General features: G+C 39.7%; 1 protein-coding gene across 2 annotated transcripts in view; it reads left to right on the forward strand.

Annotated features, from left to right (window-relative positions):
* hectd2 (HECT domain containing 2) overlaps positions 1–25,225 on the forward strand; it is a 41,985-nt gene extending 16,760 nt beyond the window's left edge. For both annotated transcript variants that reach the window (XM_067511982.1, XM_067511983.1), the window contains 14 exons: positions 656–804; positions 887–1,010; positions 2,085–2,181; positions 2,346–2,453; positions 3,365–3,497; positions 6,671–6,759; positions 12,249–12,313; positions 12,477–12,570; positions 15,053–15,127; positions 15,469–15,556; positions 16,477–16,583; positions 19,768–19,883; positions 20,903–21,046; positions 21,829–25,225. In XM_067511982.1, the coding sequence (XP_067368083.1) occupies positions 656–804; positions 887–1,010; positions 2,085–2,181; positions 2,346–2,453; positions 3,365–3,497; positions 6,671–6,759; positions 12,249–12,313; positions 12,477–12,570; positions 15,053–15,127; positions 15,469–15,556; positions 16,477–16,583; positions 19,768–19,883; positions 20,903–21,046; positions 21,829–21,949 (1,510 nt within the window). In that variant the 3' untranslated portion in view covers positions 21,950–25,225. The remainder of the gene's footprint in view (positions 1–655; positions 805–886; positions 1,011–2,084; positions 2,182–2,345; positions 2,454–3,364; positions 3,498–6,670; positions 6,760–12,248; positions 12,314–12,476; positions 12,571–15,052; positions 15,128–15,468; positions 15,557–16,476; positions 16,584–19,767; positions 19,884–20,902; positions 21,047–21,828) is intronic.
* Positions 25,226–27,481: the final 2,256 nt, after the last annotated feature.

Here is a 27,481-nt window from a genome sequence, read left to right on the forward strand (position 1 = left end):
TAATTAGGTTTAAATCTTTGTGCAGACCTAAATGGGCAAATTGCACTGCATTAAGAAATAAATAATTTCAGTATATTATTTAATTAAAGGAATGACAAAAACTGATGTAAATGAACTTGTTCTATGTTGCTGTGTAACATTACTCATTGTGAAAGTGTAAATAAAAAAATATCACAAGTTCAGCTGAGAATTGATCTGAATTTTTTAGGCTTCTGTCAGACTAAAGTACTTTTACCTTGCAAATATCTAAACTGTTATGTTATATTGTCATAAACATCATCCACTTCCAGTGAATTAAATACATAACACTCAAGTATGTATTTATATATATATACCTGCTTTTACACGTCTCTCTCAGCCTGAATAGAGTCCTGGGGAATTCATGATGTTTGTGGTGATGATTTAAAAGTGAGCTGCTTCAAATTACAAGTTCTGTTTAGTTCTGCTCGAATCCAAAACCCGTTTATCCATCCAACACTATTTTTGCTCTTCTATAAGCGTGTTTATTTTTGTGCACATGTATATTTCTGTACACCCATTTGTGCAGTTTTAACTGGACCAAGCTGCTGATGTTAACCAGTAATAATTTAGTGTGTGTGTGTGTGTGTGTGTGTGTGTGTGTGTGTGTGTGTGTGTGTGTGTGTGTGTGTGTCAGGCTGTCAGCAAGGCGTTTCAGGCAGCTGGTCGAGCGCCTCCTGCAGTTTATCTCCACTCGTCTGTTTCCAGCAGAACCAGATGAGCTTCCTCCTCTGGCCAAATGCTCCTGGTGGATTCCCTCTGCCACCAAAGTGCTCAGTCTGTTCAGTGAGTCACACAAATATTGTAGTAGAATGAAACAACACATTTTGACATATTTAAGTGTGTTTTTTCCTTTTCCTTCCCTTAGATGCAGCAAACAGTGTCTCCTCTCCTCCCATCATGCCTTTCACTGACTTCTACAACATCACTCTTGAGCACATTGACTTTATGGAGGAGTACAGGACCTGGCAGAACTACGGCAGCTCGAGCAGGTCAGACGTTTGTCCAGTCTTTTCTCCTTCTAGTTAAACCATTAAACCGAGTTGTTCGAATAGCTGTTACACTGAAACAAAATGAAGTGTGGTTGAGAAAAGGACTTTTGCCTTAGAGTTGTTGAATGTGTGAAACAATAATTGAAACATGAGGAGGGTTTGTTGGTTCACTGAAAACAACTTTCAAAAGAGTTTCTGCTGCATTCCAGCATGTGATCTTTGTGCAATAGAGAAAAGTTAGATTTATTTCTCCTCATAACAGTAGATTGCAGAGATTTAATCTCTGAAATTAATTTGTGTGTGTGTGTACTCAAGTTTGTATTTTGTAGTATGTAAGTACGTATGTATTATGAGAACTGGTCATTTTTTGAGATGAAGGTACAGATTCACAAAATGGAACTATTGCAGACATAAGAAGACATTTTTGAAAAACATTTCCCTCCTGTGGTGACGTAATTTTGAAATCAATGCAAGAAAATTCATGTGGATTTCTCATTTTTTGTTGGCATTTCATTGAACACACCCTATTTCTACTAGAGTGAAGTTCTTTACACTTGCTTTTATATCGCAGAACCCTGAGTCACATTGCTTGTTTTTGTCCAAATCCAAAGTATATTTAGTTTCACTTCAGGGCAAAAAGCAGAAACGATGGAACTGGATAATAAATAGAACAGCAGAATAGACAGCAAGTCATGTTTTGTCTCGCCTGCTAACAAGGAGCAGAAATACTAACAGATGTGACATTAACTGAGCACAACTCAGGACCAAGAGCAACATTAGCTCTTTCTAAAGATTTCAGAGACAAAGTAACCCAAAGATCCCACAGCTGCAGTTTGTCCAGAGAAGCCGTGAAGTAGGTTTCAGAAAGCGTCATGGCTTGTTAACGTTGGCTAAAAGAAATGGATCCAGAGTTCACTCTTCGATCGATCAAGTTCTGTCTACTGTGCTGGGAGAGTTGGTCATGAAGGAACTCTTGTTGTTTTGGCTTCAAAGAAAATATGTTTGTAGCTTACAGAAAAAACAACCTTTTCAGGATTATTAAGTTTTCATATTTGCTTTTTTGTCATCTCTCAGATTTTCCTTCTGTCAGTTTCCCTTCATCCTTTCAACTGTGGTAAAGAAAGCCATCATCCAGAAAGACTCAGAGCAACAGATGATCAGCCAGGCCCGGGTGAGGCCCATATACATGAATACATATCAGCTTCAAGCCCCTGTTATACAGCCATAACTTCTAGCTTCAGCTCGGAAACACAGACCTTTTGTTTTGTCCCTTTTTTCCAAAGTCCAAGCTGACATACTTTACAGGCTTTGATTCTGTGTGTTTGTGTTTGACAGCAAAGCCTGGTCAGTAAGGTTTCTCGCAGGCAGAGAGTGGACATGAACCTTCTGTTCCTCAACATTAAAGTTCGACGAGCACAACTCCTCAGCGACTCACTGGATGAGGTTAGGACACAAACACAACCCTCTCCTCTCTGCATGTGCTGGTATTCAATAAGAAACAAATGAGGATGTTTGAGTAGAAAAGTTGTGTTTGCTCCACGCTCATTTTTTTGTGCATCAGAACATCTGGGAGTTGATTCCGCCTCTGAAAGCTGGAAGGGAACATAAGAAAATGTGCAGAGACATTTTTATTTTCCGTTTTACATTCAAGAGGTTGGAGCTTTTTTGATGGCCCCTCTGGAAACCTCTACGACCACACCTGTGTGCATGTACATCTGTGTAGAAATACTTTTTGCAGAAAACTGTGTTTGAGGAGACGGATTTTTGCATGATATGCTATTTACAATCAAAACATGCTTTAATGTGTTTGATTTGAAACCATTGCATTCTTTTTATTTACATTTTACACAGCATCCCGACTTTTCTGGAAAAAAGGCTTTATACACGAATCCTCTGCTGAAGTACTGAGCAGTAATAATGGAAGGAATTCATCTCACATATGGAGATAAATGCCTTGGGTTGAAACTGGCTAAGGCTGCATGAGGGTGTGAGGACAGGAGAAAAATATGTTCTTTGAAATGTCGTTTTTAATTAGTGAAAAACAGGCAAATTTGTGTGGGGGCGGCAAAAATACAGAAGCTCTCGTGAGGGTTAGCAAGTACGCCTTTAATGTTCTACATTCATGTCTCAACCTCAAGCACTTAGTCTAGCCTAAACCTAACTATAAATCTGATGTAAACCCTGAAATCTAAGGCTAAATATGCTAAATGTTAGTCTCTCTATAACTGGAGGGTTAGACCAAATGTCTAAAAAGGATGAATTATAGTACAGTGCAAATGTGGGCCTCTTTCACATGTGCAACCAAAAACACACGTGGGTCGGTTAATTTTGTTGATCCACTTCCCCCTCTGCAGTTGACGAGGAAGCGGTGCGACCTGAAGAAGAAGCTGCGGGTGACATTTGTTGGGGAGGCGGGGCTGGACATGGGTGGTCTGACGAAGGAGTGGTTCCTGCTGCTGGTCCGACAGATCTTCCACACAGACTACGGTGAGATGCACAGTTTCCAGAAGTCAAAGCTAAATTGTTACATCTTTGAATGTACCCCAAGAGGTTTGTAACAGAAGTTGAACAGAAACTGAGAATCTGGAAGGTATAGTGCCTTAAAAAAGTATTTATACCCCTTGAACTTTTCCACATGTTGTCACGTTACAAACACAAACATAAATATTTATAATATAAAATTAATTGGGATTTTATGTGATAAATTGGGGCATAATTGTGAAGTGAAAGGAAAATTAATAAATGGTTTTCAAAAGTTTTTCAAATAAAAATGTGAATAGTGTGGCAAATCCAGCTGTTCTGTGAAGCCCTCAGAGGTTTGTTAGAGAACATTAGTGAACAAACAGCATCATGAAGTCCAAGGAACACACCCCACAGGTCAGGAGTGAAGTTGTGGAGAAGTTTAAAGCAGGGTTAGGTTATAAAAAGTATCCCAAGCTATGAACATTTCACGGACCACTGTACAAGCTAGCATCTGAAAATGGAAAGAGTGTGGCACAACTGCAAAGACATGGGTGTCCACCATTAATCAGAGAAGTAGCCAAGAGGCCCATGGTAACTCTGGAAGAGCAGCAGAGATAAGGTAGAGAATCTGTCCACAGGACAACTATTACTCGTGCACTGCACAAATCTCGCCTTTATGGAAGAGTGGCAAGAAATACGTCATAAGAAGTCCCCACAAGCCATGTGGGGGACACAGCAAACATGTGGAAGGAGGTGCTCTGGTCAGATGAGACCAAAATAGAACTTTTTGCCCAAAGTATGGAGCCAAATACAGTGGAATCTTAGAAGAAAACCTGTTAGTCTGCAAAAGACTTGAGACTAGGGAGGAGGTTCATCTTCCAGCATGACAAAGACCCTAAACACACAGCTAGAGCTGCAATGGTTTAGATCAAAGCATATTCATGTGTTAGAATGATCCAGTCAAAGTCCAGACCTGAATCAAACTGAGAATCTGTGGCCATTGTGAATATTGCTGTTCACAGACTCTCTCCATCCAATCTGACTGAGCTTGAGCTATTTTGCAAAGAGGAATGGGCAAAGGTTTCACTCTCTAGATGTGCAAAGCTGGTAGAGACCCCAAAAGACCCCAAAAGACTTGCAGCTGTAATTGCAGCAAAATATAATGACTCAAGGGAGCTGAATACAAATGGATGCCACACTTTTCAAATATTTATTTGTAAAACATTTTGAAAACCATTTATCCTTTTCCACTTCACAATTATGCATCACTTCATGTTGGTCTATCACATAAAATCCCAACGAAAAACATTTGGTTATCTATCGTTACAAAATGTGGAAATTTTCAAGGGGTATTAATACTTTTTCATGGCACTGTAAAGTGGAAAGTGAAGTCGTACTTTATTGGAAACTAGTGAAGAGAGGTTTAGATTTTTATTGGATAAAAATTACATTTTTTATTAAATGGAGGTCTCAGTGGACAAGCTCCTGGGTTTCAGGTCAGTGAAACTGCAGCAAGAATGAGGTTCAGATGCCTTAGAATAGGGATCAGTGTTAGTTTTGGAAGCTGCAAACTTTCATTTCAGACCAGAAAAGTTTGTATCATAACAGTCTTTTGCTTTGCAATTTACTCTTTTTTTGTCCCCAGTTATTGCGTTTTGAGTAGTCTCCCTGCAGTCTTAACAAGTGGCTCGGAAATATTTATACCTTGCTCCTTCACTGAGCATCTTCGGGTCAGTTTGGGTTCACTGCAGTTGCAATAGATTCTTATGAAGCCCTATCTTCACAGTGGAGAGAACAGCATCAACACATTATGAGTATCATGAGCATCAAAGGTTATGAGCTTGTCTAGTTCTTATTGTAGATAAATAGATATAGATTTATTAATTCCCAGTGGGACTTAAAAGCTAATTAAAAGGTACCAGACAAAATGATGTCCTCCTGATGTCTTTGTGCCAGATTTGATAGTCCCAGTATTAGGCAGGTGATGGTGAACATTCTCAATCACCCAGGTGAGGTTATCTGAAGTTGAGCCATGGCAAGTATGAGCTGATCTAACATAGATTGTTGAACAGCAAGTTGAGCAGCTTTCTGAGGCATTAAATAATGTATTCATGTGGATTGAATTCAGACTGCGGAGCCGACTTCTCCAGGTCTAAATTTTGACTAAAACTCCACTTTGTCCTGTGTGTTTTCATCACTCTAGCTTTATTATTTCCTTTACTAAGAGTCAACGTCTTGTCATGTGATAGCACAGGCCATTTTAAATACTGATACATACAAGTCCCCAAGGTCCTGCTGTTTTAGTTCAGACCTTTTTCAGTATGTTGAGAATAACATCAACAGACTTGATGCTCTTTGCATCTGCCTCTTGTTCTCTCTCTCGCTCTCTTTCATTCTATGTTTCCTCTGCTTGTGCTGTTCTTTCCATCGTTTTTCCATCTTTCCGTGGTTGTCTTAGGTTTTTGGGGCCAGCGGACGTCAGCCCAAAGAAACACACTCAATGAAAGCTGTGTTCCCTTCATTAGCTGCACAGGGAAATCCCCGGCTCTGTCTCTCTCACCCACACACTCAGCTGCACACAGACAGGTGTACACACACACACAGACACACACGGCCTCTTTTATGCTTAAAGCGGTGTTGGTTTCTGGTGCTTGGAGATTCAAGCGCTCCAGATGTGCGTCTCCACTCAGAACAGACTGCCGCTGTTTTTCTCAGTCAGAGCTGGAGAACCTGCCCGTTTGATTCTACTTAACAACCTGCTCATTATCCACTTTGTATCACTCTGACCCTCAAATAAAACGTCACCATTTTAACACACTTTGACCACTGAGTAGGTGTTGATGGGCAAAACATTTTCGGCTTGTCGCTTCAGGGGTCACCACAGTGGAGATTAACATTTTGTTCTTGTAGGTACCTTAAATTTATTAATAATAATATATTTCTAATAATGTTAGTAAATTGAGCAATTCTTTTAATGTTTACAATTTATCTTTTATCTTCTTTTATCTTTTATCTTCTGTTTAATTTGTCCATAATTCCCCAATCGAATGTTCATTTTCTTGCTATTGTTTTTCCATGAACCCTGTTTGCTTCTTTCTTTTGTTTCCCCTCTACTTCCTCTTGCTCATCCATCCATCCATCCACAGAAAATATGCAAAACTTAATTGTTATTAATACATTTTTTGTCTGATGTTTAGGGATGTTCACCTACATGAAAGACTCGCGCTGCCATTGGTTCAGTAGTTGGAAGTGTGACAACTATTCAGAATTCCAGTTGGTTGGGACTGTATCCTTTATTCAAAAACATCAGAGTATGTACTCTGTTGCGTGCAATGCATTTTAAGGGACTTCTGTTGTTGGGTGATTTTCTGTTTTAGAGACTCATTCATTCCACTGCTCACTGTTCCTCACTGATCAACAGTTGTGCATAGATCTTTATAGATCTGATCTTATTAGTTGCTTATAGCAGTTCTATAATAGACACTCCATACACACTGTCCAGGGCTCTTAGAGTGGTGAAGTCAGTTACATTTTTACTGTATTCCCATAAAAAGTAGTTGCTTAGTGTCTGCACAAACAGGCCACATTAGAATTTTATTGGTATTTCGTGAAACTTATATTTGCAGCGCTTGAGTGTGTAGCTGCTAAATTATTTCCTACAGACAAATCTGCACTGTGTAGGTAACGTGCAGACAGGGGTGCACACACACACACACACACTGCATTTTACCCCCTCCCTTCCTTTCTGTCTCTTACATACACGTACTATAAAACCCTTATATTTTAAACCACAGTGGAGAAAGAGATACCATAATGTGTGTTTTTAGGTTGTAAATCTGCACATTGAACCGAGATGCTTCAAACTAAGCCTCAGTGATTTCGCACACACACACACAGAGTACAGTTACATAACAAATACATAAAACACAGAACCCTCACTCTGGTGTTAAGGTAATGAGCTCTGCAGGCTCTCTGTACCGTTAGCAGGATGAATAAAGTGAACTTTGCAGTTGAACAGTATCAACAGCTCGGTGCACCGACAAATATTACAGATGTGTGTCTAACTAGTTAACATCAACCACGTACTTTGTGTTTATTTGTGTTAATCAGCTTTGAAACAGACTGATTACAAATCGTACTAGACTCCATCTGTTTCTGTTTTCTTGTAGTTTCTCTTATTTTCACTTTTTACTCTTTAATTGAAAGTACATGTTTCTAATTGTGCATTGCACAATATGAATAGTTAATCTTGTGGATAAACAAGCTAATTAAGTTCAGTGGATTGTTGTCAGGTGCTGCACAGGCCACATTGGCGGATAATTTTGGAGCAGATTTTGGCTCCAGCAGGTTTTTATATATACAACTAATTGACTTTTAATGCCTTTATCATATTTATAGACTTTTTTTCTATTTAGGTAAGTGCTGCTCAATCATGTTAAAGACCAAGGTTCGTGTCCTGCATGTGGTTAGACTGAGGCACCAGAAGCACTTTTGCCTAAAGTTAACCAGAAATTGTGCACTTGGTTAATTGTTAATGAAGTACATGCACACTGAATCTTATGCTTCAAGTCACTTTGAACTTTTTCTGTAATAATCCCAGACCATAAGCTTTCGCTAACCTTCAGTGTCTGAACAGTGGGTGTTGTTTTGAAGAGTCTCAAAGCAAAACAGTTTACTGAAGTTTTTTCTAGATATGTTTTCTCTAAACACACATCTACTGTTTTTTTTAGCTATAGTATATCTGTGTATTTCTTAGCAACAGGGTTTATATCCAGCAGCCTTCCAGCTACACACATTAAACCTCAAACAGCTGCTGCATGTTTGTTCCTTCTCTTGTAGCTTGTTTGCCAGATGCAATAATTATGTGTACTTACATTCATTAATAAGAAATGGCAGCCAGATGGACAAACTAGCCACGGCCACTTGTGTGCATATGTCCTGACCTCACATAAAAATTGCTTGAAACTTTTTATGCATTCACACTGGCTCTGAAAATCTTATTGCTTCCATTCTGACCACACCTAGATTGTATTTAAAGCTACAATATGTTGCATTCAACACTCAAACTACATGTTGCATGAGACTCAATGAACCACAAAGAGTTTGACTTTCTCTGGTTGTTTATATGGGATATATCATCGATCATGAACATTTAGAAGTGAATAAGTCTGCACTGCTGGACTCAACAGCCATGAAACGTGTCCTGCTCAGATGTTTGCGAGGATCTTTTCCTTGAAAGCTTCACCTTTTTTCTCTGTGAATTCAAGTGACTTACTAAAAATGTCCTCCAATTTGGTCTGTCTAAAAGGCATTCTCTAAGATGCAGTGATGCTGGATCGGCTGTAGCTCAGTTGCTAAGGCAGTTGTCCATGGACCACAGGGTCAGTGGTCAATCCCTGCTCCTGGTTACATGTCAAAGTGTCCTTGGGCAAGACACTCAAACCCAAGTTGCAGGCAGCCATCGGTGTGTGTTTGTCTGTGAATGGGAACCGACATTGTAAAGCGCTTTGGATAAAAGCACTATATAAGTGGCCATTTACCATTTTACATGCATTTTAGCAGATACCCACATACCCAAAAGTGAGTTCTTCCTGGTCAGCTTTTACCACTTTTCCACGGTACTTTTACCAGCAACTATACTTCTAATCAATCTGTGCTCTATTTATTTTGCAGCCATGTCCAGGGAGCCTGGTAACATTCCCACAGACCTTAAATGTTTTAAAAATATTAGCACTGGAATCAGTCTATTATCAATCTGCTGAGGGATGGCCGTTTAGCCTTTATTTTCCTCTTTATTCTCTTCCATTTATCTTCTCAAACAACCCTCTTCGCTTCATTCTGTTGTCCATACTCAGAGTGGCACACACTGATACCAGACTGCAAATGTGTACTTTTCCCCATTTAAACAGAAGACAGTAGTCTGCTTTAAATGTCATAAAAATCCAAAGAAGGGGGACAGATTGTTTTGTTCGAGGCACTTTAGAAAGTCATATTAGAATAAGCAAGTCTTGAACTCTTTCACAGTTTCCTTCTTTTTATTATTTGGCAAAGCAACGGCAAGCAGGTATGCATAAGGAAGAAATTTGAATTTCAAAACTTGAGGAAGAATGAAGCATTGTTTCAATGAGGTGCAATGGCATAAGCCACATCTATACATGCAATACAATTTTGTTTGAGTGTCGCCAGTCCTGCAGAGAAGCTCTATTTGTTTCTGCTAATTGTAAAATGAATGTGCTTCCAGAACTGTGTGTGAGAGAGTATAAAATGATCCAGCACTTTAGTTACTAGCCAGCTGGGAACTGTCAAAAGGTTATATAACCTAATAGCTGCCTGTTCCTCACCAGGTTTGTGTGTGTGTTTGGTTTGGGGGAGAAACAGTGGGTGTGCAAAGAGCAAAACAAGGGAGAAAAAGGGTGGGAAACAAGTGCATCCATGCATGTGTCTGTGTGTGCATGCTCCAGGGTGTTCCTGGATGTTCCACATGTGTGCTTGTGCTAAGAGCCAGTTTATCAATCTCCCTCGTTCTGTTTAGTCGTCATGGCAGCATTGCATCACTATGGAGATGAAGTGGTGGAGAGGGACTGAGGCCAGAGAGAAAATGTGTAACAGAGAGATGAAACCAACAGAGCGAGGTAGAGAGAAAGGGGGGCGGGCGGGTGAAGACTAGAATAAAAAACTTGCAGGACAAGCGAGACAAAGTGAGACATAAGGAGAGAGAGACAGAGAGCTGAGGCAGACGTTAACTTACTCAGGAGACTTACTGTACTGAAGCTGTACTGAAGGGTAATCTTTCACTGTTTGGACATAAAAATCAATTCTTTGACATAAAATTGTTTCAGTTCTTATATCTAGCACTGTGCATGCATCTTTTTTTTTCAGTGTGGAATTTTAACAAAGCCACAGGCCTTAAGGGGGCCTTGAAATCTGCCTCTCTCTTTTTTCTTTATCCAACTTTATTATTTATTTTGTTATCACCTTATGTTAAGATTTTAAAAAGTGCAGCATGTTAGATTTAATGACAGCTAGTGGGGAGGATGCAGATTGCAGTCATTTACTGTAAATACCCCAACTCCAGCTTTACCAAGCATTAACATTTTCTCAGTGTAGCATCTTATAGCTGTGGCTTATTATAGACCTAAATTACAATAAGCATAATTCATTCTACACATAGTAATTCTAACAATACCTAAACGTGCATGCTACGTTATAATGTGAACGCGTATTCCTGCCGTTACCTCGTGATTGTTACTGTACAGGTAATTTTCATTCTTTGTGTTTTGAATATTTTTAAACTGTAATAGACTTTTCCTGTAAAATCTGTTCTTTTTGGCAATTGGAGCACCAAGGAAGATTCAAGCTGCTACTGCAGTGAAAATGCTAAATTTAATCTGTAGAGCAAGTGTTGGGCAACATGGCAGCCTCCATAGAAGAAGACCTGCTCCCCATGTAGATATAGTAAGCTAAAGTAAATTCTTATTTTTAGGTGCTTAGACATTAATGAAAACATAATTGTGACTACTATATTCCCCTTCACACACTGTGCCTTTGTTTGATTCCACAAATGTTTCCACCAGAGGAAAAACTGTTGCACATGGTCAGTGTCTTGGTTTGTCTTTTGCAGACAAAACTGGACTTAAATCTCTTCAGAATCTGTTTGCTGCTCTTTGGTGGCTCAGGCTACTCCTGCGCCAACGAAGCAGCACTAATAAGAATAAGTCTGGCAAATTGGAGGAAGTGGGTCGAAAGTTAATGTGAAACACAGTGGTCATAGACAGAGAGAGAGAGAGAGAGAGAGAGATGAAGACATAAAGAGGAAGGACGAGAGAGTTTTATTCCTGCCTTTCCCATAAAGTGAGGACATAGTATAGATGTATAGTCATTATGCTCACTTTAGTGTGTGTGTGTGGGGGTGTGTGTTTGGGTGGGTGGGGGAGGTGGTGACTTCTTAATGACCCTAGTGGCTGTGCTAATAGTACAGGTCATGTTTATTTTTGTGTGTGTGTCCTACCTGTAATCAGCAGCGCTCAGTTCTCACACACAGTTTACCCACACATAGAATTACACCACATATGGTCCCCACATGTGGCAGCTGCGAACCCTTCATGTGTGTAGATGTGTGTGTTTTGTGCCGCCGCCCTACGGACTTAAAAAGAAAAAAGTGCAGGTGGATCTGAAGCTTGGTACATGAGCTCTCCATCAGCCACACACACACGGTACACAAACCATTTATTCTATGTTAGACTCTTTATGGCATGAGGGGAAAAAAAACCTTTTCATGCGTGCCTACACTCCAATACAAATCCTGTTAAATGAAGAATGAGGCAGGTTTTATGCTGCAGGCTGTGTGCAGGAATTTTAGTGAGGATCATATTTGTAAAAACCTGAATCCAAAGTTTCCGGAGTTAAGTAAGTATCTACTAATGTACAGGGGAGGAGTTGTTACACAATTAAGTGTATGTAAGTTCAAATTCCCCTAAATGTTTTTATATCCACCAATTCCTGGTAAATCTACATCTTTAACATCTGCTTAAATTGAGGTAATAAATAAAGTTGTTACAGAATCAAATGTATAAACTGATCAGTGAAAACTCATCTCAGGAAATGAGAGAGTTTTTGCAGCTCTAGGCCACTTTAAACTCTTGGTACTGATTTATTTATATGCAGTAATTATACTCATGTTGCATCATGTTTGGACATAGTACACCCAAGTTTTGGTGCATGATCATAGTTTCTAAATATGTGCAATGTTTTCTCCTTAACCCACTATGTCCTCAGCTGATGGGCTTAGCAGTTTACAACAGCATCGCTCTGGACATTCACTTCCCCCTCTACTGTTACAGGTAGGTGTGGCTGCTTCCATTTTTGTCTGACTTTGACGACAGTTAAAGTCTAGAACTGGTCCAGTGACTGCAGAACATGCTCCGTCCACGAGAGGAATATTGTGTATAAACATGATTTCACTTGTGCTTTAGGCCTTACCTGAATTTGTTTCTCCCTTTTCAGGAAGCTCCTCACTCCACCCACTGCACCATGTGATCAAAATGCTCTTGTTGGCACAGCAATGGCTACCCTGGAAGACCTGCAGCAGATCATGCCGGTGAGTCTATCTGGTCTTCGTCACTGGTTCGAATTCCACAGGTGTACATAAATCATAATACATAAAGTGATGGTATGTGCAGTGTGCATGTGGTGACGAGGAGCAAAGTCAGTCTCTAAAGAAACTACACCATATCTTCCCTTCCTGCACATGTACAGTCAGTCTGTGTGCTAAGATGCATTTAATAATATGTGGACCCACTTGATTTTCATCCTTTTTAGCACAGCACAAATCTTTTCTTGTGACTGTGTTCAGACTTTTCTTTTTTCAAAAATGTGTTCAACACTTTAGTTTGACACAGTTAATTGGATAAAGGAAAAAAGCTGATAGAATTTATATGCAAAATGAAGACTCCCTAATGTAAATTTGTGTAACACCAAATTCTCCGATCAGTGATCAGTTCGTATCATCAATAACAGATGCTCCTCCTTGCTGCTGGATCAGACGAGGGAAAACGGTCTGTGGGATTAGGATTTCGTAACTTCATTTTGATGTTTTGGGATATTTTCACCCAAAAGTTTCATTTGGTTTCTTTTGATTCTTCACTATTCAGCTGTTCTTTGTTTGAACAATGTGGAAAAACAATGAAATCTGATGCAGTAAAGTAAAAAACGTTTAATTTAATTGAAGAGATAATACAATATAAATGATATGTCATACTGAGCGTCTAAATTGGTTCAGTCTAGATGGTCACTGTAGCTCCTGCGTGTCAAAGATCGTTGGATGCTGAGAGAATCAAGAAACCTTTCTTAGAAAAATCTCTCTTTAACCATATTTTTAATAGGTCATCTCCAAAAAATGCAGGTCCAGAGATCAGCAGGCTTTGTTCTCTTTAGTCAAATCATTATGGGATGTTGATGGATTTACTTTTGTATGTTGTTGTCTACTGTGTAGTGACTGAGAAAAGTGTAAAAGTTTGACCACAAGTACTTTTTATTTTGGGCGAAAATCAGCTTTTGTTGCATGTTATTAATGTGTGAGAAAGTGTTATTCTGGGCAGTGAGATCTGTTCAGCCTGTGTGTTCACTGCTTTGAATAGGTGACTTCAGAGTCGAGAGAAAAAGTAAAGTCTGTAAGACTTTCTTATGCGCACACTTTTCTCTTTTCTGTCACTAGAGGGCGCCAGAGCCTGACTTGTAAGGATTCCCTCTTCACCTTCACCCTGCTAATCTCATAAATTATTAACTTTGTAGAGTCTAAATTTAACTTAAAGTGTTGCTATCATTGAAGATATAAGCTTTGTAAACTTAAATTAAATGATGCCTTCAATACTTGAGTCCAAATGTCACAAGACTGTTCATTCCTTTATTTTCTAAACAGTTTATTGTGGTAAAATGCAGAAGTAGATGATTGATTGACTGATTGATTGATTGATTGATTGATTGATAGATACAGTTTTTACCATCTTGGCTCCAGTTTCCAAGTCTTCTGGGTTTCGATTGTTTATGTTGGTAAAATTCACATGTTGTTAGATCAACGATGTGTTCAGAATTAAACTAGTTTAATTTGTTGAGTCGTCCCAGATGTGATGTTCAGCCACTGCAGCTCACTTCCCCTTGGACTCGAACTCAGTCCAGTGCTTCATTTTCAAGTCAACAGCTCTGAGACGCCTGGACAGTTTTTGGTTTATATGAACACAAAACAAAGACTTTGGGCAAAGCCTTGAACTCTACGCACCTGCAGCAGGGAGCCAACAGTTTTAGTTTACAGCTGAGGGAAAGAAGCGTGTCCTCACTGACAAACCCAAAGTTATCAGATCCACAAGCTGTAGCATATACAGAGCTTTCCTCAATGTCAAGGTCAAAAGCTCTGGATCTCACTAGTATACACACACACACACACACAGAGTGCTATAACTGGCCCCATGCTTACATAACTACAGGATATTAGATATGAAGCCTATAGTTGGCGTCGGCACCATAACTCCAGTGAACAAACTTAATTCAACAGAGGCATCGATCTATATCAGTCCTTTTGACTCATAACTTGTGTTTCTTTGCACTAAAGCTACATGACTTCACTTTTAGTCAAAAGAGTCCAGTAGGTGACAATGGTGAATAAAAATGCGCTAGACTCAAAATATGACTTGTCATCTGATGAGTTGCTTTATGATATTCTGACATAGTTCTGTGGAACAGCAAAGGGGGAAACATGACGCATGAATGAACGTGAAGATAATGATAATGATGAAGTGGATAAAAATGTATTGATTCATTAAAGAAAGTGACTTGATTTTAATAAGGTCGTGTCAGTTCAGCCCCAGTGTGTCCTCGCATCAGACCTGCCAAATACAACCAAGTGAAGCTTTCTTGATTTGGTTGAATCCTTTCTGATATTTTTTTAAATGCTGACGTGAGACTTTGGAGCTCAGATCTGGTGCTGATGATAAGCTGGTTCCTTTGTACAGTAAGTTGAAGCTGTGGGTGCCTTAAAAGCTCTTTTCCTCTGTAGGTAACTGTCTGTGGTTGTTCTGTTTCTGCAGGAGCTGGCTCACGGTTTGGGAGAGCTGCTGGGCTACGAGGGGAATGTAGAGGAGGACTTCTACCTCACTTTCCAGGTGAAAAGCTGCACATGCTGTGCAAGTTTGGGTCACACGCTTGTCATGTGCTAGTTAATTAGTTTTGACTTCACTACATGAATAGATGAAAGGACAAAAAAATGGCAACACATTGACATCAAGTATAAAGGAGGGCAGAGGTTTAGTAAGCATGCGCACGTGGTTTAAATGTCATTCATGTTCTTACAAAACTATTGAAGGAACAAAAACAAGCCTGCGATGGTTCATTGCAACCATAACCAAAAAGGTTTTACACATTCCTGAGTCATTATTCAGTTAATTACCCAGAGGCATGCATCACCACCTACTGTAAATAGCATTCAAGTGTCTGTGTGTTTCAGGTGTTCCAGGAGGAGATGGGCATGGTAAAGTCCTATAACCTAAAGCCTGGAGGAGATAAAATTCCCGTCACCAAGCAAAACAGGAAGGGTGAGTCACAGCAGGGGCTTCATAGTTTTGGAGTGAATGACTTCAGGAAATGTGACCACCTTTATACCTGCATGAGCCTGTGATCACCAGTTTGATCAGAGTGTAGCAGAGCACAAACAAAGCAAGTTCAGAAATTCAACAGACAGATGATTTCTTTGACGCTGAACTAAACTGTCTGAAGTCCTTGTTCCAAAGGAGCAGACCTGCTCCACTGGCTGTGTACCTCCTTACTAACAGTGGAAGTATCACACCAGCACAACACCTCACGATTACAGCATGGAGGCAGGAACCTGATGATCCACGGGGGCAAAAAGGGTAGTGTGACGTACGCTTTGTGACAAACTTTTATATGGATAGATTGGTGACTTTTTAGATGCTCCAATGACAGTTTTCCAAATTGTTTCCCAGTCTAGTTCTAATGCCAGTTCATCCCTGGTGTTGGTGTAAATTTATGAGGAATAAAGTTGGAATACAAGTCAATAATCCTCTGGGAGATCCATGCACCCACCTCTTTCTTTCTTCCATTCATTTAAGGAATTAGCCCAATCAGAGGTCACACTCCCTTAACTCCTTTTGTGTTGCTCCTCTGGTTTTACACTCACATCCCTGCGTTTTAAGGGAACTACTGCAATAAAGGTGATGACTGTGTGAAGTTTGGAGCTGTGTAAATGCTCCTCTTGTGCTGTTTAACTGCACCAGGGCAGTGACACAGAAACTGGCTCAGCTCAAATGCTTCTTTGTTCCTTTTTAGCGGTGAAAGTCATATTTTAGAATGTCAACTTTATTTACCTTATTACAGCTAATTTTCCATTCAGTAAACACGTTAAACACGGGAGCCAGGCCCGGAGGATAAACGGGTAAAAGTTTGTAATGGAATATGGAAAATGACAATGTCTCTCTCTCTCTCCTTCTGTCCACAGAGTATGTCCAGCTTTATGTCGACTACCTGCTGAACAAATCCATTTATAAACAGTTTGCTGCCTTCTACCATGGCTTCCACAGTGTGTGCGCCTCTGATGCACTCATGGTGAGTCCTGTGTGTGTGTGTGTGTGTGTGTGTGTGTGTGTGTGTGTGTGTGTGTGTGTGTGTGCTTGTTGTTGGTTCAACAAATACACACAAACCTTTCTGTAATTAGTCTCTCCAGTTTCTCCAGAGTCTTGCCACTCCACTCTGTCACTTTCCCTGTCTGCAGCCTATGTGCAATCATTCAGGGACCATACATGTGGCAGAGGAATAACTATTTTCTGGGAGTAACTGACCTGTTTTATCCGTATGTGGTAGACGTGTACAACTTGCTGTAACCACAACATCCACAGTTTTTTTCCCGGCCACTGTAAATTTGTTGCGTGTGTCTGTGGACACTCTCAAAGGAAGTCCTAAAAAAGCCCAAAAAATGAATCTTATAAAAAAGGAAAAAGTGGAAATTAAGGCATTTCCTTTCTCAAGAAAGAAAGAAAGCTGTAACTGTAACTACCGATTGCATCATTAACCAAATGTCTAAGTAAGCAGTAAGTCAGCTCCTTCTAGGAAAGCATCGCAACCAACACACATCCTGTACCGTAGAATAACTAACGCTCCACACATCTATAGTAGACAATTTTTACTGTGTCTGCCAGTGACGTCCTTAAGTTTAATTTCTGCTCAAAACCTGCTTGAAAGAAACACTAACATCCAAGTGGGGCGACGCAGGAAGGTAGAGCGGTTGTCCACCAATCTCACAGTTGTTGGTTCAATTCCCGACTCATCCGGTCACATGTCAAAGTGTCCTTGAGCAAGACACTGAACCCCAACTTAGTTGCTCCCGGTCAGTGTTGGCCAGCTGCATAGCACCTCCCCCACTGGTGTATGAGTGTGTGTGATTGTGAGTGCGAATGGGTGAATAAGAAGCAGTGTAATGTGCTTTGAGTGCCAATAGGTAGAAAAGCGCTATATAAGTGCAGACCATTTATCTTTATTTTCAAATGTTTCTGAACTGCACTGAACTGTCATCATTATAATTACTCAGGAGTGTTTGTTTTGCACGTGACGCTTTATTAGAGGTGTGACTGGCCTTGTGTTGATCATCTTGACTGAGAGACATGCTGGGACATCCCTTACTCATGTGTATATGTGTAATTCTGTAAATTTCTGATTTTAATCTTCTCCTTGTTTGAGCACTGAAAAGGATTTGTTATTCGCTCCTGTACTTGTTTCTTTTGATATGAGCTTTCATTTGCAGTAACAGTGAACTCACTATAAATAAGGACAAAAGGCACTATTGAGTTAAACCTCTGTCTTCTCCATCATAGACAGAACTTTTCCCAAACATGGACCGTTGTTTTCCTCCCTCTTTGGTCAAATGTTAGCTCTCCTTGATATGGAGCTGCTGACTCATCTGATCATGTTGTGGTTTGTTGAACCCTGGGGACCCTGAAGAGGAGGAGCCCTGAGCGGCTCAAACATCTCCATAGAAATCCACAACATGCATCTAACCTGCAAACTCTGTCCTAACTCTATTTTATGGGCTTTTTATAGTCTTGATAACATCGCAACATAAAAAAATACCCAAGCCTAATTGGAAGTTGTAGTGAAATTTTTCCCCTCGGTTGCATTAGTTGTTTCATGCTTCCAGAAAGAGTGAAATGCAGAACCTGTGATGTTGTGAAGCAATATTGCACCAGTGTTGCATGGAAGCTGTGTTAGTTTGACTTCTTACCTTCTGGGTCCTGACCCATATCAGTCAAGTTCATGTATGATTATGGGCAGGTATGTGTGTCAGAGCATCTGACTGCAGATAAGTAAGACAGATGGTCAGTTTGACTCTACTTTATCAGCTGAGAGCCTGAATGTGGGCCATTGAAGGGCCCAGCTGATGGAAGACTGTAAGAGCAAGGGCACATCTCTGCTGTGCAGATAAGAGCTAACTCCTGGTCTGCTCCAGCTTGGTTTCCCACAGTCTAAAAACAGCCTAGTACAGTGGGCTTTCCCAGGCAAAAACTTGGAGTAGTGTCCATCTCTTACACAAAACTCTTGTCCACAGGCTGCCCGTAGGTAACAGACCTTACAATCTGATCTCTGGTGTTTAATTGGTCTACTTAGAGGGCTCTTTTTTCATCTGCTCCACTGTGAGAAGCAAATTTGAGGTCCCCCTCAATTGGTTTGACCACCAATGTCACAAAGTTTGGTTTGAAAAATAATGTTGAAGTGACTGGGTGATCATATTCATCCTTATGTGTCAGGGGAAAAAATGTTATTTGGTCAGAGTTTAATGTGTGACACACTTTCAGCTTCCGTTTCTTCATTTCTTTCTTTCTGTTTCTCTCCTCTGTTTGTCTTCGGTCCTTCAGTCACGTATGCAATGTCTGACGTCTCAGGATGTGATGAGGCAAGCCTGTGGTTAATAGTGGGTGTGTGTTTTACTGTTAATGTGTCAGTTGAAAGGTGTGTACTTTATGTTGTGACAGACTTGTAAAGTTTTCTGCTATTAGATCATTAGCGTGCCAGCCTGCAACATCAACATCTTAACTCCATCTCTAAACTTTGCAGTCCTTTGTTTTTCCATATCTGTGGAACTGCTGAACTAATGAGCAAACAGTGAGCACATTGTAGTCATTTACATCTATCCTTTTTTATCACATTTCACTTGCGTACTTATCTGTCATAGTGTCTATGACCTTGCACAAAACCACTTCCGCTGTAAGAGAAACCCGCACTACTATAAACCCCCTTTTTGGGTTTTTACATTTTTGAAAGTTTGACACAATTTTGTAATAAGATGCTCTAATTAGTCAAAACTTCCGGTTTCTTCTCCCAGGTTTACTGATTGTGGTTACCTTACGCATTTACACCACTCAAGAAATGGAAATTTTGTGCATCTGCCATCAGATTTTAAGGACATTTTGCAGAATAGCTGAAATTATGTCTATGTGGCTGTTTTCCATGAAATTCTTCTGTTTTAGATGCTTTCGGGATTTGTTTTGACCTACATTTCTATTGATGTATGAGCACATACGGAATTTCATTTTGTCAACATTGTGTATTTATTGCCATCCCCAGGCGAGTAGTGCCGGTCCCTAGCCTGGTAGAAAGTGGGGAGGATTATATCAAGAAGGGCATCTGGTTTACAAACTGTGCCAAATGATACGTTGTGGCGACCCTGAACTCGCAGGATAAGCCGAAAGGATTAAATTTTAAAAAAAAGTGTATTTAATGCTAGGTATTTTATTTGCAGTTGCTGCGGCCGGAGGAGGTGGAGATGTTGGTGTGTGGCAGTCCGGAGCTTGACATGAGCGCTCTGCAGAAAGCTGCTCAATACGAAGGCTACAGCAAGACTGACACCACTGTACGGTAGGGCGCCTCCACTTCCTGTTTACTACAGCTGACCAACTCTGCAGGAAGCCCATGCATCCTGCACATTCACTGCTCATACAGTTAGTCAGACCTCCTCCCATTTCCTTTTAATAAACTGATGCTGGTGGTGGGAAGGTTACCATGCACAAATATACACTGTTTTTAATAACTGAATCCTGAGCTTCTATTGGGTGGAATGTTCCTGCTGGGTGGTAGATGTGAAGTTTTTGTCTGATGTTGACTTGTTTGAAGTATTTGACCAATTAATCCTTAATTTGTTCTGATGAGCGCAGTGTTTTTTAATCATAAATTAAATGCAAATTTAAATAAATCATCTACAAAGATCAGCTGATTATAGAAAAGTAGGACATTTGTAGGACATTTGTTTCCTCTCAGCTCAGTGAAACACATCAAGGTTTTTGCAATTTAGTCTAAAGCAAGTGATGACTGATGACTTTAACAGGAAGTTTATCTCTCTCTCTACAACACACACACACACACACACACACACACACACACACACACAGTTTCCCATTCCATGCATTTCCCAGCAGCAGGGGAGAAAAATAATCGGAGACTTGTCAGCAACAGATAATGTAACTGCACGATGCTCACAACAAGCAGCTGCAGGCATGTTACATAACATCACCACAGTCTGTCTGTCTGTCTCACATACTATAATTATGTATCTTCAGTGCAAACAGTTGAGTTTTTGTTTGGCCTTTGTTTTGACATTTCAAGCGCAACATTTTAGGCTTCATCCATTCGCTTTAATTAAAACTCATAACTTTACTATATTCTTATTTTGACGTTACCAAACATGCACAGCATCACTACATCAAAGTCAAATAGAGTAAGAAACATCACAAACGGTGTGAGTGATGGAATGATCAAATGTTTTACAGCTGCAGGCCCTGGCGCTTACCACTCACCACACTTACCACATCTGAATATACCCGTGTGAGTAATAATCAACACACGTCTGGTGTGACAGTTCTATCTGTTTGTTGCACAAGGTGTTTCTGGGACGTGGTGTTGGCCTTTCCTCTGGAGCTGCAGAAGAAGCTTCTCCACTTTGCCACAGGAAGTGACCGTGTTCCTGTCGGAGGAATGGCCGACCTCAACTTCAAAATCTCCAAGATCGATGTTCCCACTGACTGGTAGGTGCCAAAAACCAGACCCAATGGTTTTCATTTGGAAAATTGAATCTAATCTAATACTGTGACAAAAAATCCATCTTTATTTTTTATTTTTTTATTTTTTTGGTATCTAGAAACACTATTTGCACTATTCTAAATGAAATCCCATCTCAGTTCATTTACTTCTCTGCAACTTGTAGCAGTTAGTTATTTTTGTGTATTTTTTATAATCACGGGCATTAAGAGATTGATGCACTTTATAACACACGTTCCTACTATAAACCATCATTAGTTCAGTAATTAAAGGACATTTAGTACTTAATTTTATGTAACGATTTCTGATAGCTCATCTTAAGTGAGGACTGCCTGTCCTAAACCCAACACAGGGGACATACAAATATTTTTTCCAGATGGAGAAGTACAACTACACTTGAACTAAAATGCAAAATTAAACCTATGATAGCTAAAGGCTCTGCCTCCCATTCTACCTTTGGATCCACAAGTAGGTCTGCATTCTGGATTCTTTTGGATTAATTGCAGGCTCTTTAGGGAGTTACTGGGGCATCATGAAAGTAGGGAATTACAGTAGTCCAAGCTAGAAAACAGGATGCTCCTAATTTTGGCAGCTCTATTTTTTGATGATGAATAAAACAACTATAAGGGCAGTTATAAACTGGTTGCTAAGGCATTATAATGAAGAAGCAGTGCAGTATTTCCTCATGCTCAACTAATGCTTCATAGTGTGCAGTTATTACAAAGTGTTACTGCTCATCTTCCTCCTTTTTTTGCCTCATCTTTCTCAGGTTGCCGATCTCTCACACCTGTTTCAATCAGATCTGCCTGCCTCCGTACCGAACCAGGAAGGAGCTCAAACCCAAGCTCACGATTGCCATCTCCAATGCAGAGGGCTTCGGCCTGGAGTGACCAACACACTAACACACACACACACACACACAGACTATTAGCAATGCTGTCTGTCTGCTACAACTATAACACACACCATATTTATCTCCACGTTCATGGATAAGGCAGCAGAGGGAAGATATTTTTCAGCGAGTGAGTTCTCATGTCAAACCATATTATCATGGGATGGATAACAGTTATTACAGTCCCACTGAAGTTGGAATCATCAGTTTCCCAAAGCTGAACTTTTAAAGAATTTGCAGCAGACACACAAAAAAAGAAACCGTTTGATTTGCACATGGATTGTGTCACTGTGTGTACAGTACACTGTATGACGAAGTTCTCATTTTATGTATCAGCCGTGACACAAAAACAGAAAAAGCACCTGTGTCAGCCTCCAAAAAACTTTACGGGTCAAATTCTAGTCACACAAAATCCTGGTCCCACGCCACTGAAACTTATCAACCAAACTGAATAATTTCCCCAGTGTTCTCCAGGAACCTTATCTCACCAAAACAGTCTCTTAAATGAAAACAGTTGGTGGTTTGCTAAGAAAACAAACAGTATAGAAGTTAGTTTCAAACAGATTCAAGATTCTTTTCTTCACGTTTTACAATTTAAAGTAATAAATACAGTAGACAGAAAAGATTTTAATGACAGCAGCAATGAAGGGAAAAGGCAGAAAACACCCTAATTAAAGAATATGATTTGGAATATATTAAGATTTCTGGAGAACACACAAGTTGTATGGGTTTGGTTTAATATTTCTTGTTTAGTGACTTTAATATGTGGGTTTTCTATGGTTTTGCTTTTTTTTGCAGCACACTGTCACAATATAAAGCTTTGCTGGGACAATAATGCTATTGTGCATCATAAGATGAAGATTAATCTTGTGAATAGTCGTTGACATTGCTGCCTGTTTGAATGAACAAAAGGCAGCAGCAGATTTTGTTAACCAGAGCTGTTTGTTCGTTTGTCTAATGTTTCAATGATGTTTGACTCTCAAAGTGTAGTCAAGTGTCGATAAAGCGTGATGGGAACAGAAAGCGTCTTCTGAATGCCCATGTTGTATTAGTCCTGGGATATAAACCCACTGCATGTCCTCAGAATATTCAAGTTAGCAGGTGATGTTTCCTCCTCTAACAGCTGGAGTCCCGCTTACAAGTCGTGTTCATTGGTTACAGAAGTTGTATTGAGCAATAATGATTTTTTAAAATTATGTTTTGCCTGGCTTCATGTAAACTTTGTGACGTTCAGTTGATTAGTTTGTGAACTATACGGGATTTTCTGGCCGCTACTGCCAGCAAGATTTGCAGTTCCACTAATCAGACGGTGAAGAAATAATGCACTAGTTTATTTTATTTTTTTCACTGTGCAGTGTTAAAGTTTTTACCTGTGGGCTTGTGCAGGTAAGAACCTCAAATTCTCATTAGGTTGCTCCTCCATGTCTGAGTTATGTTGTTCCGATTTTTATTATTCAGGTAACATGGAGCGCTCTTAACAGAAACGGTGGTTGTGGCACTTTGTATGTGGAAATCCTTTACTTAGTGTGTTTACTCGCACTTATGTAACCAGGAAACTAGGTTGCACAGGTAATTGATCAGCATTATGTAAGAGAAATGCACCAGAGAGCCCTGTTTCTCTGCCATGGCAGTGAGGATTTCTGCTAGATAAAATTCTGGAAACTATTGATAATGGTGAACTTTTTTCTGCAATAGAATCAATTAAAGCCTTCACACTCAGATCAAAGTGAGCTTTTGTCCTTAGCAGTAAGTTCAGGTTTTTTCAGGTGTGTCAAATAAACACTGAAGGAGGTTTTTCTAGCTATAATGTTACTGGCCACAGAGAGATCTCTTTTTGAAGCCTAAAGTACAAAGTGATTTCAACTCGAGTCCTGTGTGTGGTTGGGTTCACGCAAGAAAACCACTTAGAGACAGAGGAACATGGTGGATTTGTGTAAAAGCTCTTAGCTACATTGTATGCTACATACATTCTCACCTGGAAACTGCCCAGTACAACCACAGCCTAGAAGCTGAATATCTGATCCGAGCCCAACTGGACCTAGGATTTCAGGTCGGGTTCTGAATCCAGATCCATGTTCTACCACAGACCTGTAGCCACTGAGCAGGGAGGAAGAAAACCTTTTTCCACTTCTTGTAATGTTGTATGTCGTTCCAAGACCAGATTTGTCTGAATGTCAACAAATCATCATCAGATTTATAGAAAATGTGATTTATAATAATATAATATAATTACATTCCTCAGAAAAATGTACGAATTTTTGTTTACAGTTTACTTATATAGAAATGTAGTTTTTAGGAGACAGGGCCGATTAACAGGAGGAATGTTTATAGCGAGTAAAACTTGTTTCAGTGTTCATGCCTGACTATTGTGCTAAGACACTCGAAACAATGTGAACCCATCCTTCAAAGGACAATCCACCCTGCTATGAAGTGCTACAAAACGCTGGTGGCCTTCTGCCTCTTGTGTAGTTTCTCTAAAATTTGGCTTCCTCTTAACCACTCAGCAGTGTCTTATGTAACGTTTCCCACGTTAAAAACCTACAAAGTCCTAAAGGCAGACTTGCAATAAGATGAAGTTACCAAGCAACACTCAAGCGGCTTGTATCGCTGCACAGTCCAAACCTAAATTGGCTGGATATGGGTCACTCATTCACAGTGTCACCTAGTATCCATAGGGTCTGAAAAAGCTCTTTGCACAACAATGGATCCTTTCAGTCATTTCACGAAAGTTTGGAGCAGCAGCAGGAGCCAGAAGCTGCTCTTCTCCAAGCATCTGATTGACTTCGTGCACCATTCGCATCACGTTGGACCTGTCATAAAAATGCTGCCGACTGGAAGAGAGTGTCAGCAATGTCCTTGTGCCGAATAAAAAATGAGCGTGGCCTTTAACGATGTTGGAGGAGGAGCTAATGTTTGGGCTAATGGGAAAATATGATGTCAGAAAAGCTGAATTGTTCTACGAGAACGTGACCAAACTGTGACAGGTTTTACAGTGGGACACAGTTTGAGCTTCCTATTGAAAATCTATTTGAAAATAGTTCAAACTGATTTAAATGAGTTAAGATGTAATTATTTTCACATATTTGAGCAGCACACATTTTAAAGTCATGTATTTCCTCTTGTGTGTATTATTTAACACTTCAGGTTGAGTCGACGATGCGTGACGCATTTTTTGAACCCTATGATGCTTATGTATTGTATTACATGTAATGCTGTGTTTCCACAAGTATTTGCAGTAAATGTTGATGAGAGGTCCTTCCTCTCTAGGAAAATGTTTGCTGAATTATTTATTTATTTATCTATTCATTGGTCTTTTGAATCCACACACATCGTCGCATCCACACCGTGAGCTCCACAGAATGATTCAGTTATACTGGTTTCCAGGTAAACAAGGTTGTTGTTAAATGGACAAGAAGATTCCTACTTTCCTCATCATGGCAGTAACACTGCCATAAAAACAAATGAAGTTTAAGTTAGGGGAGCAGTTCAAACAGCAGAGCTAATATATTCTTCAACCAGAAGGCCAGTTCATGTTTTTCTACTGTAAGCTGAAGACGTTTGGCTTAAAGTTTAACAGATGGAAATGAGATGAAAATTGAGAACACAGCACATTTTGTATCACTTATGAGAGAAAGTACAGATAATTGTAAATGGAATTAAAGTGTTTCCATCTCGTGTTGCAAACTGTAAAATCTAATGTTTTGGCTCAGCAAAGCAAAACTAATGCAACAGTTTGTGTTGAGCTTTTTGAGTTCTGAAAATGAAGAAATGAAGTGCAGGCAACGCACTACTCTGCAAAGAGGGAATCAGCTTCTCTGCTAGAAATAAATGCATTTTTATTTACAGTCCACTTCATTACTGACATTACTGTTTTTAAGTTGACTACTCATTAATATTAAGTTGCTCCAAATAGTTTTTCCATAAAAGAAAAGGCCCTAACACACTTTCCCTCCACCTGGCACAAATAAAAACCCTCTTTTTTTTCTTTTTTTTTTTCTTTTCTTATCTCGGGGCTACTGTAACGAACCGTCTCTACTTGGTTTGTGTTAAGTGGATGCAGGAGGGGTAGAACAAAGTCGAGCCCCCATATCCATTTTATTAAGTTAGCATGACTCCAATTTTTATTTTTCATCAGTGAATGCAGAAATTTGAGTTTATGACACACACACAAGGATGCTGTAAGTCAATTTTTTTAATTGTAAAGTGTATTTAAACCTGTAAATTAGGATCTTTATCTTGGAAACACTCATTAAGTTAAGAGGTGGTAACGCGTCACCCAGTGTAGTTTTTATTTGTGTATTGTGTTCGTGTGAGCTCATGGTGGTTTTTGATCTCTTTACACCAGTGGTTTCCTTTTTTTATCAGAACAGATTGTTATGTCCACCGTTAAATGCTTCTGCTTGTTTTTAGTTTTTTCCTCTTTTCTCGGACAGCTCTCTGGTTTTAATTTTTATTTGTCCTTTTTACAGTCTTTACAGATAAACCTGGAGCGGACGGTCTCACAGACACACCTGGGCAACGAGATCCAACTGTCAGTCACACCAATCCAATATTTTTGCTGACTTTAAAATAGAAGCAATAATGACTTGTCAATTTTAAGTCACGTTGAAATACAAAGTGAACTGTGAATGGCTGCACTATTTATTGTTTTGCACTCCTTTACTGTCGGAACCAATTACTGCCCGAGCATGTTTTCCTCCTGCTTTGCTTTTTTTCCCTCTCTCCGTCCGTCTCTCTGTGGTGGGAGGCGGCCTACTTTAATGCCGGGAACAAGCGATCTTATCGTTTACCAAACAAACAGAAATATGTAGGCCATGGCCAGCACCACTTTGTCACTCAGTAACCAGCCAACAGTTCACTATTATCTTTTTTTTAATAAGAGAGCAGACTGGCTGACTCAGCAAATTACACTTGTATTCAATTTCAAAAATAATCACACAATAGTGCCTAGTGTTGGAGCAATGACCTTAGTTGGGTCCATTTTTTATATTTCCTGCTGTTGTTTCAGACGTTTAACACTAAAGCATTTATATTCCACAACATTAAGCACAGTTTACTGTCTGCTCTTCATAGCTTCAGACGTAGACATGATTCATTCTGGTATTGCCACTTCAACCCACACACCTTTTTAATAGTTGTTTCCTATTTTACTCTAATGTACTAACGTCTCATTTACAGCAATACTTAGGGATTTGACTTAGGGATTTAATAAATATGAGAACGTTTCAGAACCTGCCTCAGAATAACAAAGCTTTTAACTTTATACCCTATTTGTTGACATGTTGGAACGAAGTCCACCAAATTATCTATCGACAGATCTGTTTTACTTTTGAAAATTTGAATGTATTGAAAACTCTCACTAAACTACGGTGAAACCTTAAAATCTGATTATTCTGATGCAGGTTCGGAAATGCTCCCACATTTCTGAGATCCCTAATATTGCCATCTTCCATTCAGAGTGGATGGGACTGTGAACTTCTGCTCTCTCTTCAGGTGTTTAATGGAGTTTAAGATTATCAAACATTCTGGT

Source organism: Channa argus, chromosome 1, assembly GCF_033026475.1.
Source record: "Channa argus isolate prfri chromosome 1, Channa argus male v1.0, whole genome shotgun sequence".
Taxonomy (NCBI): domain Eukaryota; kingdom Metazoa; phylum Chordata; class Actinopteri; order Anabantiformes; family Channidae; genus Channa; species Channa argus.